This window comes from Oncorhynchus clarkii, chromosome 25 (genome assembly GCF_045791955.1).
Source record: "Oncorhynchus clarkii lewisi isolate Uvic-CL-2024 chromosome 25, UVic_Ocla_1.0, whole genome shotgun sequence".
NCBI lineage: Eukaryota > Metazoa > Chordata > Actinopteri > Salmoniformes > Salmonidae > Oncorhynchus > Oncorhynchus clarkii.
The window spans coordinates 31,360,677-31,378,521 of record NC_092171.1 but is presented as its reverse complement, the minus strand read 5'-3'; the positions used below and the strand labels follow the sequence as shown (position 1 = coordinate 31,378,521).

At 46.7% G+C, this 17,845-nt stretch overlaps 1 protein-coding gene across 1 annotated transcript in view; it reads right to left on the bottom strand.

Annotated features, from left to right (window-relative positions):
* LOC139383693 (actin-histidine N-methyltransferase-like) overlaps window positions 1–17,845 on the bottom strand; it is a 50,128-nt gene that overhangs the window by 12,529 nt on the left and 19,754 nt on the right. The window contains exons 7-11 of the mRNA XM_071128246.1: window positions 14,277–14,335; window positions 11,842–11,956; window positions 10,680–10,754; window positions 8,332–8,498; window positions 5,432–5,517 (exon numbers count right to left, since the gene is read on the bottom strand). Of these exons, the coding sequence (XP_070984347.1) occupies window positions 5,432–5,517; window positions 8,332–8,498; window positions 10,680–10,754; window positions 11,842–11,956; window positions 14,277–14,335 (502 nt within the window). The remainder of the gene's footprint in view (window positions 1–5,431; window positions 5,518–8,331; window positions 8,499–10,679; window positions 10,755–11,841; window positions 11,957–14,276; window positions 14,336–17,845) is intronic.

Here is a 17,845-nt window from a genome sequence, read left to right as displayed (position 1 = left end):
ACGACAGAGAGGACAGAGAGAGAGAGAAGACAGAGAGGACAGAGAGAGAGAGACAACAGAGAGAGAGAGACGACAGAGAGAGAGAGACGACAGAGAGAGAGAGACGAGAGAGACGACAGAGAGAGAGACGACACAGAGAGAGACGACAGAGAGAGAGACGACAGAGAGAGAGACGACAGAGAGAGAGACGACAGAGAGAGACGACAGAGAGAGACGAGAGAGACAAGAGAGACAAGAGAGAGTACAGAGAGAGACGACAGAGAGAGACGACAGAGAGAGAGACAAGAGAGACGACAGAGACGACAGAGAGAGAGAGACGACAGAGAGAGAGAGACGACAGAGAGAGAGAGACGACAGAGAGAGAGAGACGACAGAGAGAGAGAGACGACAGAGAGAGAGAGACGAGAGAGACGACAGAGACGAGAGAGACGACAGAGAGAGAGAGACGTACACTCTCTCTCTCTCTCTGTCGTCTCTCTCTCTCTCTGTCGTCTCTCTCTCTCTCTGTCGTCTCTCTCTGTCGTCTGTCGTCTCTCTCTCTCTGTCCTCTGTCGTCTCTCTCTGTCGTCTGTCGTCTCTCTCCGTACATTGTACATTGTTAAAACACTGTATATATATATATATATAATATGACATTTGTAATGTCTTTACTGTTTTGAAACCTCTGTATGTGTAATGTTTACTGTTAATTTTTGTTGTTTTTCACTTTATATATTCACTTTGTATGTTGTCTACCTCACTTGCTTTGGCAATGTTAACACATGTTTCCCATGCCAATAAAGCCCTTGAATTGAATTGAGACGAGAGAGACGACAGAGAGAGAGAGACGAGAGAGACGACAGAGAGAGAGAGACGAGAGAGACGACAGAGAGAGAGAGAGACGAGAGAGACGACAGAGAGAGAGAGAGACGACAGAGAGAGAGAGACGAGAGAGACGACAGAGAGAGAGAGACGAGAGAGACGACAGAGAGAGAGAGAGACGAGAGAGACGACAGAGAGAGAGAGACGAGAGAGACGACAGAGAGAGAGAGACGACAGAGACGACAGAGAGAGAGACGACAGAGAGAGACGACAGAGACGACAGAGAGAGAGACGACAGAGGACAGAGAGAGAGACGACAGAGGACAGAGAGACGACGGAGAGAGAGAGACGACGGAGAGAGAGAGACGACGGAGAGAGAGAGACGACGGAGAAAGAGAGACGACGGAGAGAGAGAGACGACGGAGAGAGACGACAGACAGAGAGAGACGACAGACGACAGAGAGAGACGACAGAGGACAGAGAGAGACGACAGAGGACAGAGAGAGAGAGACGACAGACGACAGAGAGAGACGACAGAGAGAGAGAGACGACAGAGAGAGAGAGAGAGACGACAGAGAGAGAGACGACAGAGAGAGAGAGAGAGACGACAGAGAGAGAGACGACAGAGAGAGAGAGAGACGACAGAGAGAGAGACGAGAGAGAGAGAGACGAGAGAGAGAGACGACAGAGAGAGAGACGACAGAGAGAGAGACGACAGAGACGACAGAGAGAGAGACGACAGAGACGACAGAGAGAGAGACGACAGAGACGACAGAGAGAGAGACGACAGAGACGACAGAGAGAGAGACGACAGAGATGACAGAGAGAGAGACGACAGAGACGACAGAGAGAGAGACGACAGAGACGACAGAGAGAGAGACGACAGAGACGACAGAGAGAGAGACGACAGAGAGAGACGACAGAGAGAGAGACGACAGAGAGAGAAGACAGAGAGGACAGAGAGAGACGACAGAGAGAGAGACGACAGAGACGACAGAGAGAGAGACGACAGAGAGAGAGAGACGAGAGAGACGACAGAGAGAGAGAGACGAGAGAGACGACAGAGAGAGAGAGACGAGAGAGACGACAGAGAGAGAGAGACGAGAGAGACGACAGAGAGAGAGAGACGAGAGAGACGACAGAGAGAGAGACGAGAGAGACGACAGAGGACAGAGAGAGAGACGACAGAGGACAGAGAGACGACGGAGAGAGAGAGACGACGGAGAAAGAGAGACGACGGAGAGAGAGAGACGACAGAGAGAGAGAGACGACGGAGAGAGAGAGAGACGACAGAGAGAGAGAGAGACGACAGAGAGAGAGAGAGAGAGACGACAGAGAGAGAGAGAGAGAGACGACAGAGAGAGAGAGAGAGAGACGACAGAGAGAGAGAGAGAGAGACGACAGAGAGAGAGAGAGAGAGACGACAGAGAGAGAGAGAGAGAGACGACAGAGAGAGAGAGAGACGACAGAGAGAGAGAGACGACAGAGAGAGAGAGAGACGACAGAGAGAGAGAGAGACGACAGAGAGAGAGAGAGACGACAGAGAGAGAGAGAGACGACAGAGAGAGAGAGAGACGACAGAGAGAGAGAGAGACGACAGAGAGAGAGAGAGACGACAGAGAGAGAGAGAGACGACAGAGAGAGAGAGAGACGACAGAGAGAGAGACGACAGAGAGAGAGAGAGACGACAGAGAGAGAGAGACGACAGAAAGAGAGACGACAGAGAGAGAGACGACAGAGAGAGAGACGACAGAGACGACAGAGAGAGAGACGACATAGAGGACAGAGAGAGAGACGACAGAGAGGACAGAGAGAGAGACGACAGAGAGAGAGAGAGACGACAGAGAGAGAGAGACGACAGAGAGACGACAGAGAGAGAGAGAGACGACAGAGAGAGAGACGACAGAGAGAGAGACAACAGAGAGAGAGAGACGAGAGAGACGACAGAGAGAGAGACGACAGAGATGACAGAGAGAGAGAGACGACAGAGAGACGAGAGAGACGAGAGAGACGACAGAGAGAGAGAGACGAGAGAGACGACAGAGACGAGAGAGACGACAGAGAGAGAGAGACGTACACTCTCTCTCTCTCTCTGTCGTCTCTCTCTCTCTCTGTCGTCTCTCTCTCTCTCTGTCGTCTCTCTCTGTCGTCTGTCGTCTCTCTCTGTCGTCTGTCGTCTCTCTCTCTCTGTCCTCTGTCGTCTCTCTCTGTCGTCTGTCGTCTCTCTCTGTCATCTGTCGTCTCTCTCCGTACATTGTACATTGTTAAAACACTGTATATATATATATAATATGACATTTGTAATGTCTTTACTGTTTTGAAACCTCTGTATGTGTAATGTTTACTGTTAATTTTTGTTGTTTTTCACTTTATATATTCACTTTGTATGTTGTCTACCTCACTTGCTTTGGCAATGTTAACACATGTTTCCCATGCCAATAAAGCCCTTGAATTGAATTGAGACGAGAGAGACGACAGAGAGAGAGAGACGAGAGAGACGACAGAGAGAGAGAGACGAGAGAGACGACAGAGAGAGAGAGAGACGAGAGAGACGACAGAGAGAGAGAGAGACGACAGAGAGAGAGAGACGACAGAGAGAGAGAGACGACAGAGAGAGAGAGACGACAGAGAGAGAGAGACGAGAGAGACGACAGAGAGAGAGAGAGACGAGAGAGACGACAGAGAGAGAGAGAGACGAGAGAGACGACAGAGAGAGAGAGACGAGAGAGACGACAGAGAGAGAGAGACGAGAGAGACGACAGAGAGAGAGACGACAGAGAGAGAGACGACAGAGACGACAGAGACGACAGAGAGAGAGACGACAGAGGACAGAGAGAGAGACGACAGAGGACAGAGAGACGACGGAGAGAGAGAGACGACGGAGAGAGAGAGACGACGGAGAGAGAGAGACGACGGAGAGAGAGAGACGACGGAGAAAGAGAGACGACGGAGAAAGAGAGACGACGGAGAGAGAGAGACGACGGAGAGAGAGAGACGACGGAGAGAGACGACAGACGACGGAGAGAGACGACAGACGACAGAGAGAGACGACAGAGGACAGAGAGAGACGACAGAGAGAGAGAGAGACGACAGAGAGAGAGAGAGACGACAGAGAGAGAGAGAGACGACAGAGAGAGAGAGAGACGACAGAGAGAGAGAGAGACGACAGAGAGAGAGAGAGACGACAGAGAGAGAGAGAGACGACAGAGAGAGAGAGAGACGGCAGAGAGAGAGAGAGAGACGACAGAGAGAGAGAGAGAGACGACAGAGAGAGAGAGAGAGACGACAGAGAGAGAGAGAGAGACGACAGAGAGAGAGAGAGAGAGAGAGAGAGAGAGAGAGAGACGACAGAGAGAGAGACGACAGAGAGAGAGAGAGAGAGAGAGAGAGAGAGAGAGAGAGAGAGAGAGAGAGAGAGAGAGAGAGAGAGAGAGAGAGGACAGAGAGAGAGAGAGACGACAGAGAGAGAGAGAGACGACAGAGAGAGAGAGACGACAGACGACAGAGAGAGACGACAGAGAGAGAGAGAGACGACAGAGAGAGAGAGAGACGACAGAGAGAGAGAGAGACGACAGAGAGAGAGAGAGACGACAGAGAGAGAGAGAGAGAGACGACAGAGAGAGAGAGAGAGAGACGACAGAGAGAGAGAGAGAGAGACGACAGAGAGAGAGAGAGACGACAGAGAGAGAGAGACGACAGAGAGAGAGAGAGAGACGACAGAGAGAGAGAGAGAGACGACAGAGAGAGAGAGAGAGACGACAGAGAGAGAGACGACAGAGAGAGAGACGACAGAGAGAGAGACGAGAGAGAGAGAGACGAGAGAGAGAGAGACGACAGAGAGAGAGACGACAGAGACGACAGAGAGAGAGACGACAGAGACGACAGAGAGAGAGACGACAGAGACGACAGAGAGAGAGACGACAGAGACGACAGAGAGAGAGACGACAGAGACGACAGAGAGAGAGACGACAGAGACGACAGAGAGAGAGACGACAGAGACGACAGAGAGAGAGACGACAGAGAGAGACGACAGAGAGAGAGACGACAGAGACGACAGAGAGAGAGACGACAGAGAGAGACGACAGAGAGAGAGACGACAGAGAGAGAAGACAGAGAGAGACGACAGAGAGAGACGACAGAGAGAGAGAGACGACAGAGACGACAGAGAGAGAGACGACAGAGAGAGAGAGAGAGAGACGACAGAGAGAGAGAGAGAGAGACGACAGAGAGACGACAGAGAGAGAGACGACAGAGAGACGACAGAGAGAGAGACGACAGAGAGAGAGACGACAGAGAGACGACAGAGAGAGAGAGAGACGACAGAGAGAGAGAGAGACGACAGAGAGAGAGAGAGACGACAGAGAGAGAGAGAGACGACAGAGAGAGAGAGAGACGACAGAGAGAGAGAGAGACGACAGAGAGAGAGAGAGACGACAGAGAGAGAGAGAGACGACAGAGAGAGAGAGAGAGACGACAGAGAGAGAGAGAGAGACGACAGAGAGAGAGAAAGAGACGACAGAGAGAGAGAGAGACGACAGAGAGAGAGACGACAGAGAGAGAGACGACAGGCAGGCAGGCAGACAGGCAGAGAGAGGCAGAGGGAGGCAGAGAGAGAGTGTGTGTGTCTTACCCTCAGTCATACAGAAGACTCTGAGGAAGGCTAGTAGCTGGGCAGAGATTGGAGGATCGCTGCAGTGCAGGGCAAAGATACTGGACCTGATGAGGGGGGAGAGAGAGGCAAAGAGGGCAAGAGAAAGAGTAAAAAAGAAACATCACAGTACAGACACAACTTCTCCAATTCACATTACCCTTTGCACACACAGATATGACCTCATAAAGCTAGACCAGTAGACCCCACAGGACCTTGTAGCCCCAACCGAAAAAAAAACCTTCCACAATGAATCCCTGTATGACGTGAACCATCTAAAACCCTGATCAGTGGCTTGGTAGGTACAGTAGATGTTAATGGTGGCCAGTGGCCCACAATTAACCCAGGCCCACTCATGTTTAGCATGGAGGCCGAACCATGATCCCCTGATGCAATTTTAATAGCCACTCAATCAATTACAAGCAAGAGAGAGTGAATGAGCAAGAGACAGAGAGACCACTACACCACGGGTGACCAGGCTGGTGGGGTGACCAGGCTGGTGGGGTGACCAGGCTGGTGGGGTGACCAGGCTGGTGAGCCGGTGTGGGTGCTGGCTTCTGTTCCAGCCAAGCAGAATAGTTTTTGGGGCTTTGGTCATTTGAAATCTATCCAGAATAAACATTGCATCATTGTCTCAGAATAGGTCTCTATACCATGAGAGAACCTTTCCATCCTCCCCTTGACATTTCCATCAACAGGAAGCTTAATCATTTTATCATTACGTTAATATCATGCAGCCCTCCCCCTCTGTCATTTTAAACGCTTTTTCATCTCTTATTGACGGGGCATTCTGGGAATTAGATTAGAAAGCCATTGTTGAACTGAAATTGGTTCTTAATGCAGGTATAACCAAAGATGTGATATTTTCCAAATCACATACAATTTGTCTGATGATTTAGGCATATGTACTTTGGATGGTGCCCTCATTGATTGTGTTTCCGCTTATAAATATCTGGGCATCTGAATGGATAAAAAGCTATTGTTTAAAAAGCATGTTGAGTAGTTAAGAAATGAAGAATTAAAAATAGGCTTCTTCTATAGGAACAGGTCTGGTCTTCATTAAAGAGCAGAAACCTAAATCATTCTGGTTAATGACCATGGCGATATGGTCTATATGAATGCAGCTGCCACTGTACTGAAGCCATTGGACGAACTGTATCATAGTGCATTGTGCTTTATTACGGGAGATGTGTCAGTAGACATCGTTACATTTTGTATCAGAAAGTAGGCCGGCCCTCTTTGAAGTCTCATAGATCGTTGCAATGTGCCTAGAAAGCCTTCTTGCATAAACTTCCGCCATGCCTAACTTCAAACCTAACCTTCAGACCTATAAGTTACCAGACCCGGACTCAATCTCCACCAAGTTAGATAAATATGCTTTAAGTTTCTTAGCACCTCTCATGTGGAATGATCCCCAGAGTTGGGAACTCTAGGCCGATTCAGGAAGAGGGCCTTTTAACTGAAGAATCAGTGATTCATAGGATTGTGTTTTGCTTTTCGTGTATAGTATAATTGATGTGTATATACAGTAGATATGTATAGTATAATTGATGTGTATATACAGTAGATATGTATAGTATAATTGATGTGTATATACAGTAGATATGTATAGTATAATTGATGTGTATATACAGTAGATATGTATATACAGTAGATATGTATAGTATAATTGATGTGTATATACAGTAGATATGTATAGTATAATTGATGTGTATATACAGTAGATATGTATAGTATAATTGATGTGTATATACAGTAGATATGTATAGTATAACTGATGTGTATATACAGTAGATATGTACAGTGTAATTGATGTGTGTATAGTATAATTGATGTGTATATACAGTAGATATGTATAGTATAATTGATGTGTATATACAGTAGATGTATAGTATAATTGATGTGTATATACAGTAGATATGTATAGTATAATTGTTGTGTATATACAGTAGATATGTACAGTGTAATTGATGTGTATATACAGTAGATATATAGTATAATTGATGTGTATATACAGTAGATATGTATAGTATAATTGTTGTGTATATACAGTAGATATGTACAGTGTAATTGATGTGTGTATAGTATAATTGATGTGTATATACAGTAGATATGTATAGTATAATTTATGTGTATATACAGTAGATATGTATAGTATAATTGATGTGTATATACAGTAGATATGTATAGTGTAATTGATGTGTATATACAGTAGATATGTACAGTGTAATTGGTGTATATACAGTAGATATGTATAGTATAATTGATGTGTATATACAGTAGATATGTATAGTGTAATTGATGTGTATATACAGTAGATATGTACAGTGTAATTGGTGTATATACAGTAGATATGTATAGTATAATTGATGTTTATTGATGTGTTCATGCAGGTGGTATCAGCAGGACTCCCTGCTTCAATAAAGGTTGAATAAAAATAAGATCTATGAAGAAGACGGATGAAAGGAGTTGTGAGCCACATCGGGCTCTGGTCAAATGTAGTGCACTATAAAGGAATAGCCTGTGGTTTGAGACACAGCCTTAGTCTCCCAGTGTAGCCTTTGTTTTAATAGTAAATTCTCCTCTCCTGGATCCACTAGCTCTGGGTAATGTAATAGTAATGCTGCTAGACTAGAGCGGGCCTCAGTAATGTGTTTGCAGTGTAATAATATCGGCCATGTCCTGCCAATTGTCACATTGATCAATTCACTGAAATGCAGGAAAATATTGCCTTCCTGAAATTACCTCCATCTCTGACATAATTGAGAGATACCATCTATTTCTCTCTCACTCTACCCCTCTCCCAGTTTCCCTCCCTACCACTTTCCCCCCCTCCCTACTTATGAGGGGATTCCTGTGTGTACGCGTGTGTCTCTACTTACGAGGGGATGCCAGCGCGGGCCAGCACCTCCGCCTTCATGGCGTACAGCCGTTCACTCTTGGACACGCCCAGTTTGATCTTGACTCTGTCATGGGCATTCTCCTGGAAGAAGAAGCCGTTGTGGATCACAAACTCAGCGTTGGATCGCGTCCCGTAGAAGATGTAGATCTGAGGACAGAGAAGAGAACAGCCACTCAACATAAAAGGGATAGTTCAGTATTTTACAACTTAAATCTTAGCTGCTTCCTCCCCCTGCTGAAGGTATATGGGCCAGGAGTAACTGTTATGCATGGTGTGGCTTTCTTCAAACTTCACTAGATAGCTGAACTTCCCCTTTATCATCTGACTCCAACTCAACCTCTAAAAGGTTATTGTACATCGGTATGGGTTGGCTCAGCAATGTGGTGAACATTCCACCTCCTATTCCCTCTACCGTTTTCCCTCATAACCATGATATCATGTTTGATCTAGTGGAAGCTTCACAGGAGCACAGAGAATCCCCACACCACACCCGTATGGCTCCAACATATTACATCCACATTTACAGATAGCAGAAGGGAACAGGTGAGAGGGAAAGCTGGAGAGAGGGGTAGGGGCAGGGGACAGACAGGAGGAGGAGTGATAAAGCTTAGTAGGTAAATGTAGCTTAGTGGTTTGTGTCTCTGTGAGCTCAGGCCGAGTCTGCATCTCAAATGCCTTTTCCCTATGTAGTGCACTACTTTTGACCAGGGCCCGTAGATCTGTAGAGCACCATATATGGAACAGGGTGCTATTTGGGACACACACTCTGTGAGCTCAGGGCACTTTGGCCGGATGGTGATATCTGCCAGAGGAATCATGGGATCAAGCACTCCATTCCCCGTCACCCTACCCCCTGCGGTCTCTCTGAATCTTATCAAATAATTCCCATTCTAAAGAGATACTGTAGGGAGGGGGAGCACCAGAGGGTGAGAAAGAGGAGTGGGAGGAAGAAGTGGGAGCAATAGAGGTTGGTTGTGTCGTGATTCTCCAGCCTTCTCCCAAAGTATGGATTTAACAACTGCGGAAACACCCTCCAGCCAATGCTTACATCAATTCTTCAAACCTCCCTCCAGCCAATGCTTACACCAATTCTTCAAACCTCCCTCCAGCCAATGCTTACACCAATTCTTCAAACCTCCCTCCAGGCAATGCTAACACCAATTCTTCAAACCTCCCTCCAGCCAATGCTTACACCAATTATTCAAACCTCCCTCCAGGCAATGCTTACACCAATTATTCAAACCTCCCTCCAGGCAATGCTTACACCAATTATTCAAACCTCCCTCCAGGCAATGCTTACACCAATTCTTCAAACCTCCCTCCAGCCAATGCTTACACCAATTCTTCAAACATTCCCCCCGGCAATGCTTACACCAATTCTTCAAACCTCCCTCCAGGCAATGCTTACACCAATTCTTCAAACCTCCCTCCAGGCAATGCTTACACCAATTCTTCAAACCCTCCCTCCAGCCAATGCTTACACCAATTATTCAAACCTCCCTCCAGCCAATGCTTACACCAATTATTCAAACCTCCCTCCAGCCAATGCTTACACCAATTATTCAAACCTCCCTCCAGCCAACGCTGACACCAATCCTATGCTTTTAAATCCATGACATGGAGTGTGGAAGTGCATACTTCTGTAAAAGGTGGAGAATTGTGATGCAGCCAGTGAGTAAGTGACAGGGAGGGAGTGAAACAATAACACACTGCTTTAGAGCAGAGGGTTGGACCGTTAAGCCTGGCTAGGTCCAGCTGACTCACACCCAGCTCTGGCATGGCCTTCTCCCTGACATAACATCAACACCAGTCAACCAGTCTGTCAAGGCCTCTCAGAGGTGAACATAACGTCACCACTACAACACAACTAGTGATACTCAGGCCAGAGTCAATTACAGAGTATGGCTTTACAGACAGCTTGAGCTTTCAGGAGTGTGTTTGACTTGCACAGCTGCCTATCAAGCTCGAGTTCATTCAAATGGCAGAATACAATTGATCTCTGAACTGTGTGATGGACAACAAATAATACATAGGAAACAAACAAAAGAAGATACATGCAACATTCATTTAGGGAACTGTTGTGGCTGTTGTTAAAAGTAACCCAGATGGAGGGAGTTGACAGTTGATTTAGAACCAACTGCCTTTTGATTGACATACATGATGCAATCAGATCCTACACAATCCAACATGATGTATAGTTCAAATAAGTCATGGCCCATAGGGCAGGGTCCTCTTGTTTCTGTAGCATGAGGCCGCTTGGTGTACATGTACACCCCTGGACAATTTGTATAGTAGCTAAAGAGTCCATGCTACCCTGACCCGACTCACCTGTTCATTCTCTTTGTAGTCCTGCAGAGCCACACACTCACACCGGTCATCCTCCAGGTTGTAACCAGTGGTGATCTGAACAACACACAAACTGTAATTCATCCATTCACTGATTTGAACCAGTCTTTGATTCGCTTCAATTAGGTTTTTCCAACAGTCACTAATCAAACATGTTTAAAAATCAAAACACACTTTACAGTCAAAATAAATAGAGTAGTTATACTATAGAGCTGCAGTGAATTCTGGGAGCTTCTTCACTGACTGACTGGCGATACAATTTGCAGCACATTTATTTTACAACACATGACCAGCTTCTCTCCTAGTATTAAAAGAGCTGTATATCCATCATCCATTCCTCTAATAACAAGACTAACCAACAAAATAAGAACATTTATTTAAAAACATGAATGTATTAGTTTAGCATAAATAATCAAGGTCTGTATCAATACAGATACTTCCCCAGATTCTGAGGTAGTGAGAGGTTTACACAAATAGGCAGAAATGAAGGACATTGAATGAACCCATACAATTATCACCAGTGAGAATAACAACATACTCAAGGAACTGGAGCTAAAGAACAGCAATAAAATGTGGAAATATGTTGGAAGCTGCAACCTATTTTTATTAAACAAACACCAAGGGAATATACAGAAAGACATTTCAGTCTTTAAATGACTTGTTTCAGCAATGTATCGGGTCTTCACAAAAACATATCTAATTTGAGGGGCGTAAATGCAGTTAACATGCATACTAAAGGAGGGGATATTATTGCTCTGTTACAAATCAGTCACTAAACACAATCAAAGCCAAATGATTCAAATAAGTAACAGATGCCCATGAGATAAGCGTAATCAACTGAGGAAAACACAGTCTGTGTGGTTTCTCTCAAATCTAGAATTATTTTTTAAAACCTCCAAATAGTGGGAAGTGTGTAGTAGTGCAATAGGCATGCTTCAGCCATGCAATAGGCATGCTTCAGCCATGCAATAGGCATGCTTCAGCCATGCAATAGGCATGCTTCAGCCATGCAATAGGCATGCTTCAGCCATGCAATAGGCATGCTTCAGCCGTGCAATAGGCATGCTTCAGCCGTGCAATAGGCATGCTTCAGGCATGCAATAGTGATCTAATACGTATGTAGTAGGGTGTTTGTAGTACTCACCAGGCCGTTGGTATGGTTACACATGTCCCAGAGAGGGATGAGGGCAAGGGTGACACGGCTACCGTCTTCTGTAGGGATCTGGTTCTGACGGGTCATCACTGAGGAAACCGCCCATCTATAGGGATTAGGGAAATTTGGGAGATTTGAGAGATTTGGGAAATTCAACTAGTCCCCAAGATAAGTGGCTTCAACCACATCAGATAGCAAACCTTGTTACTAACCATGTTCCCATCCAAACATTTACCTGACGCATGAAAAAAGTCACGACCGGGCTGATGAAAACATGAAATGCTGGTCACAGTTTGATAAAAGCAGACAGAAAACGCGGTTCGACACGGTGGGATCTTTTTGTGTTGGCAAAATAAATGACAGAAATGGAGGTGGAAATGCACATTTTGATATACTGTATTAACCATCATATCGACAGAAAACCTTTTAACTTGTATTTTTACATTCGGTACATAGGAATTTAATGGCAAAAGTCATTTTTACGTGCACTATTTCATCACACACAGCCTTTTACCAGTTTGATGGAAACATCTCTGGTGGGAAATGTGCATATTGTTTTATGCAGATGAGAATATACACACAGGGGAGGTGGAGGAAAGCCATTTAAAAAGCAGGCAGACAGAAACACCAACACACACAGGGGAGGTGGAGGAAAGCCATTTAAAAAGCAGGCCGACACACACAGGGGAGGTGGAGGAAAGCCATTTAAAAAGCAGGCCGACACACACAGGGGAGGTGGAGGAAAGCCATTTAAAAAGCAGGCAGACACACACAGGGGAGGTGGAGGAAAGCCATTTAAAAAGCAGGCAGACACACACAGGGGAGGTGGAGGAAAGCCATTTAAAAAGCAGGCAGACACACACAGGGGAGGTGGAGGAAAGCCATTTAAAAAGCAGGCAGACACACACAGGGGAGGTGGAGGAAAGCCATTTAAAAAGCAGGCAGGCAGGCAGACACACACACACACACACCAACACACACAGGGGAGGCGGAGGAAAGCCATTTAAAAAGCAGGCAGACACACACACACACACCAACACACACAGGGGAGGTGGAGGAAAGCTATTTAAAAAGAAGGCCGACACACACACCCACACCAACACACACAGGGGAGGTGGAGGAAAGCCATTTAAAAAGCAGGCCGACACACACAGGGGAGGTGGAGGAAAGCCATTTAAAAAGCAGGCAGACACACACAGGGGAGGTGGAGGAAAGCCATTTAAAAAGCAGGCAGACACACACAGGGGAGGTGGAGGAAAGCCATTTAAAAAGCAGGCAGACACACACAGGGGAGGTGGAGGAAAGCCATTTAAAAAGCAGGCAGACACACACAGGGGAGGTGGAGGAAAGCCATTTAAAAAGCAGGCAGGCAGGCAGACACACACACACACACACCAACACACACAGGGGAGGCGGAGGAAAGCCATTTAAAAAGCAGGCAGACACACACACACACACCAACACACACAGGGGAGGTGGAGGAAAGCTATTTAAAAAGAAGGCCGACACACACACCCACACCAACACACACAGGGGAGGTGGAGGAAAGCCATTTAAAAAGCAGGCCGACACACACACCCACACACACAGGGGAGGTGGAGGAAAGCCATTTAAAAAGCAGGCCGACACACACACCAACACACACAGGGGAGGTGGAGGAACGCCATTTAAAAAGCAGGCCGACAGAAACACCAACACACACAGGGGAGGTGGAGGAAAGCCATTTAAAAAGCAGGCAGACAGAAACACACACACCAACACACACAGGGGAGGTGGAGGAAAGCCATTTAAAAAGCAGGCAGACAGAAACACACACACCAACACACACAGGGGAGGTGGAGGAAAGCCATTTAAAAAGCAGGCCGACACACACACCAACACACACAGGGGAGGTGGAGGAAAGCCATTTAAAAAGCAGGCAGACAGAAACACACACACCAACACACACAGGGGAGGTGGAGGTAAGCCATTTAAAAAGCAGGCCGACACACACACCAACACACACAGGAGAGGTGGAGGAAAGCCATTTAAAAATCAGGCCGACAGAAACACCAACACACACAGGGGAGGTGGAGGAAAGCCATTTAAAAAGCAGGCAGACACACACACACCAACACACACAGGGGAGGTGGAGGAAAGCCATTTAAAAAGCAGGCCGACAGAAACACCAACACACACAGGGGAGGTGGAGGAAAGCCATTTAAAAAGCAGGCAGACACACACACACACACACAGGGGAGGTGGAGGAAAGCCATTTAAAAAGCAGGCAGACACACACACACACACACACACACACACCAACACACACAGGGGAGGTGGAGGAAAGCTATTTAAAAAGAAGGCCGACACACACACCCACACCAACACACACAGGGGAGGTGGAGGAAAGCCATTTAAAAAGCAAGCAGACAGAAACACACACCAACCTGTAGTCGTCGAACGTGAAGGCATCCTTCAAGGGCAGTTTACTGGTGGTCAGATGAGTCTGGAAATTGAAGGTGAGGAAGAGAGAAAAGGAGAGAAAGAAGGAAATGGAGTGCAAGAAAGAAAGGGAGATGGAGAGAAGAAAAGATGGAGAGAAATGGAGTGAGGAGGGAAAGAGTGAAAAAAAAAGTGAAATGTCATCATGCTGCTGCCTAACATCCTAAAAATAGTGTGTGAAATGTCATCCTGCTGCTGCCTAACATCCTAAAAACAGTGTGTGAAATGTCATCCTGTTGCTGCCTAACATCCTAAAAACAGTGTGTGAAATGTCATCCTGACACTGCCTAACATCCTAAAAACAGTGTATGTTAGCGTGGTGTATGTTAGCATGTGTGTGTGTTAGCTTCTGCGGTGTGAGGATTAGGGTGGCGTTGGCCCCCATACATCACTGTCAACTTAATGTGTTGTGCCCAGCAGACGTCATCAACCTGCTTCATCAATTTGGGTGACAGAGAACCACCAGTGCCACAGAAATCTACATTTAAAGCCCCACACTGGACGCCTCCAAGGGCTCATTTCCAACCTAGCAGGAGGTAGAGGTGGAGGGAGAGGACTAGTACAATACGCAGCTAGAAAGAGATATAGGTGGGGGGAGATAAGGGTGTGGTGGAGGGGGGAAAGAGGGATAAGTAGAGACGGAGAGAGAGAGCAGAGCACCTGTGCTTCCCCAACATGCTAAGTGAGCTGCAGCAAAAAGACTCCAGTTCAGTAGGAAGGAACCCACAGTAAGACACGTAGCCAAGGCTCTCTCCACAGTAAGACACGTAACCAAGGCTCTCTCCACAGTAAGACATGTAGCCAAGGCTCTCTCCACAGTAAGACACGAAACCAAGGCTCTCTCCACAGTAAGACACGAAACCAAGGCTCTCCACAGTAAGACACGTAACCAAGGCTCTCTCCACAGTAAGACACGTAACCAAGGCTCTCTCCACAGTAAGACACGTAGCCAAGGCTCTCTCTACAGTAAGACACGTAACCAAGGCTCTCTCCACAGTAAGACACGTAACCAAGGCTCTCTCGTTGTTACACACACACAGAGCGGTATTTAGCTAGGGCTGTGGTGGTAAGGTTATAAAAGCAAGTGGTCACATTTCTCCCCGAGTGGATGGCTGGGTGTGTGTGAGGTGTGTGTGTGTAAGAGACAGTCCGACAGTGACACTGATTTATCCCAACAGTAAAGTGAGGAGAATCACACTCACAGGGCCAACCCTAACCTACTCCCCTCAACACCCACACGTTTCACCTGACAACCTACCCCCTCAACACCCACACGTTTCACCTGACACAACCTACCCCCTCAACACACGTTTCACCTGACACAACCTACCCCCTCAACACCCACACGTTTCACCTGACACAACTTACCCCCTCAACACCCACACGTTTCACCTGACACAACCTACTCCCCTCAACACCCACACGTTTCACCTGACAACCTACCCCCTCAACACCCACACGTTTCACCTGACACAACCTACTAGTTACAACCTACAACCTACTAGTAGTTAAATATAAGTTACTACTTTAACTCTTTGACATATGTCCACTTAAATGACAGGGTGTCCCCAAATATTGAAGACAGGGGATGGAATAATACCCCAGGTAGACTGCAGCCTCCTCCCTACCCCTGGTTTTGACAGAGAAGAAGTGGTAGTGGGATGGAGGAGCAGCGTTGAGCCTCGTCCTGCTCTGCTCTGACAGCCATTAAAAGATAAGCGTATAGACTAGCGGATGGATCCTAGTGGGAGAGGTGTAGTGTCGACGTGGAGCCCAGCAGCCAGGCCTGATCCTGGGCTGGGCCCTGACTGCTACCTGCCTGTGGAAGGTTAGACAGATACCTGGAGCTCCTCAGAGAGGAAAGGGAAGGTTAGACAGATACCTGGAGCTCCTCAGAGAGGAAAGGGAAGGTTAGACAGATACCTGGAGCTCCTCAGAGAGGAAAGGGAAGGTTAGACAGATACCTGGAGCTCCTCAGAGAGGAAAGGGAAGGTTAGACAGATACATGGAGCTCCTCAGAGAGGAAAGGGAAGGTTAGATAGATGGACAGATACCTGGAGCTCCTCAGAGAGGAAAGGGAAGGTTAGACAGATACATGGAGCTCCTCAGAGAGGAAAGGGAAGGTTAGACAGATACCTGGAGCTCCTCAGAGAGGAAAGGGAAGGTTAGACAGATACCTGGAGCTCCTCAGAGAGGAAAGGGAAGGTTAGATAGATGGACAGATACATGGAGCTCCTCAGAGAGGAAATGAAAACGACACCACTGGGACACAAAAAAAAATATCATCACACCATGCGCCACAAACACACACATTCCAAGGTTACTTTGCATTGGTTTGCTGCATACTGAGGTCACCTTATGAGGTCCACACATTCAGCTTCTGGATACTCAAACACACACAGTTACAAACTCATACAGTCCCATTGGAAGGAAGAGGCACTCTTCCTTCCAATGGGTTCTACTTCAGATGGCCTGCTACACTCACTGGGTTCTACACTCACTGGGTTCTACTTCAGATGGCCTGCTACACTCACTGACAACAGCCTATCCCACCCCACCTTCACAGGGGGGTGAATATCTATAGGAGGGAGACACATGCATTAAAAACTCACTAACTGACTACCCACTTCTAACACAAGAGGACTGCGTGTGTGTGTGTGTGTGTGTGTGTGTGTGTGGGGGGGGGGGGGGGGGGGGGGGGGTAGTCCCAGCCACTCAAACATGTACAGAAGGTACAATCAGGTCAATTCAATTCAAAGCCAATGCGACAACATCATTTTCCAGCCCGGTCATCTGCGGCCACCCACCTTGGAAAAGAGAGAGAGAGAGGCTGACATTGACAGTAGTCATTACATTGACGCAGAGGACATGACAGAGGAAAGAAGGAGGGGGATTCAAAAAGAGGGAGGGATGAGAGAGGAGAAGTAGAGAAGAACAAAAGGAGAGAGAGCGAAGAAGAGCAACGATGTGAGAGGGAGTGTATTGGGGGGGCTGAAAGGAGATGTAGTGAAGAAGAGGGGAAATATGGACAGTACACACACACACACCTTTCACAAACACGCCCTCTAAAGAATACATCGCTCAAATCAACCCAGAAGGAGAGTTCAACTACAACACCATGGCCATGAGGCTTCCAACACATCTTCATTAGAACATAGTGGAATATTACTGATGCTGCTGGAACCACCACTCACCTTCTATTTTATTATCATTACCACAGTTGTTTTGTTTCCTTATGGTTGCTTATTGAGTCTTTGGTTTAAAGCTACAGTATATAACACTTATTATATAATTATTAATAATGTGATGTTATCAGTATTATTACATGGTAACAGACACCCAACTATACCTATAACTCACCATTACCATCTAGTGGGCATTGATGGTACTGTCTTTTCAGAGACAGGCCACCTGCTGTCTGTCAAGGCAACAAAACAGCACATTTCTGTCAAATAGCACCCACTTTATGATTCACTCTTCTGCTTAATTCAGTCAATCGTATGAAAGCAAATTT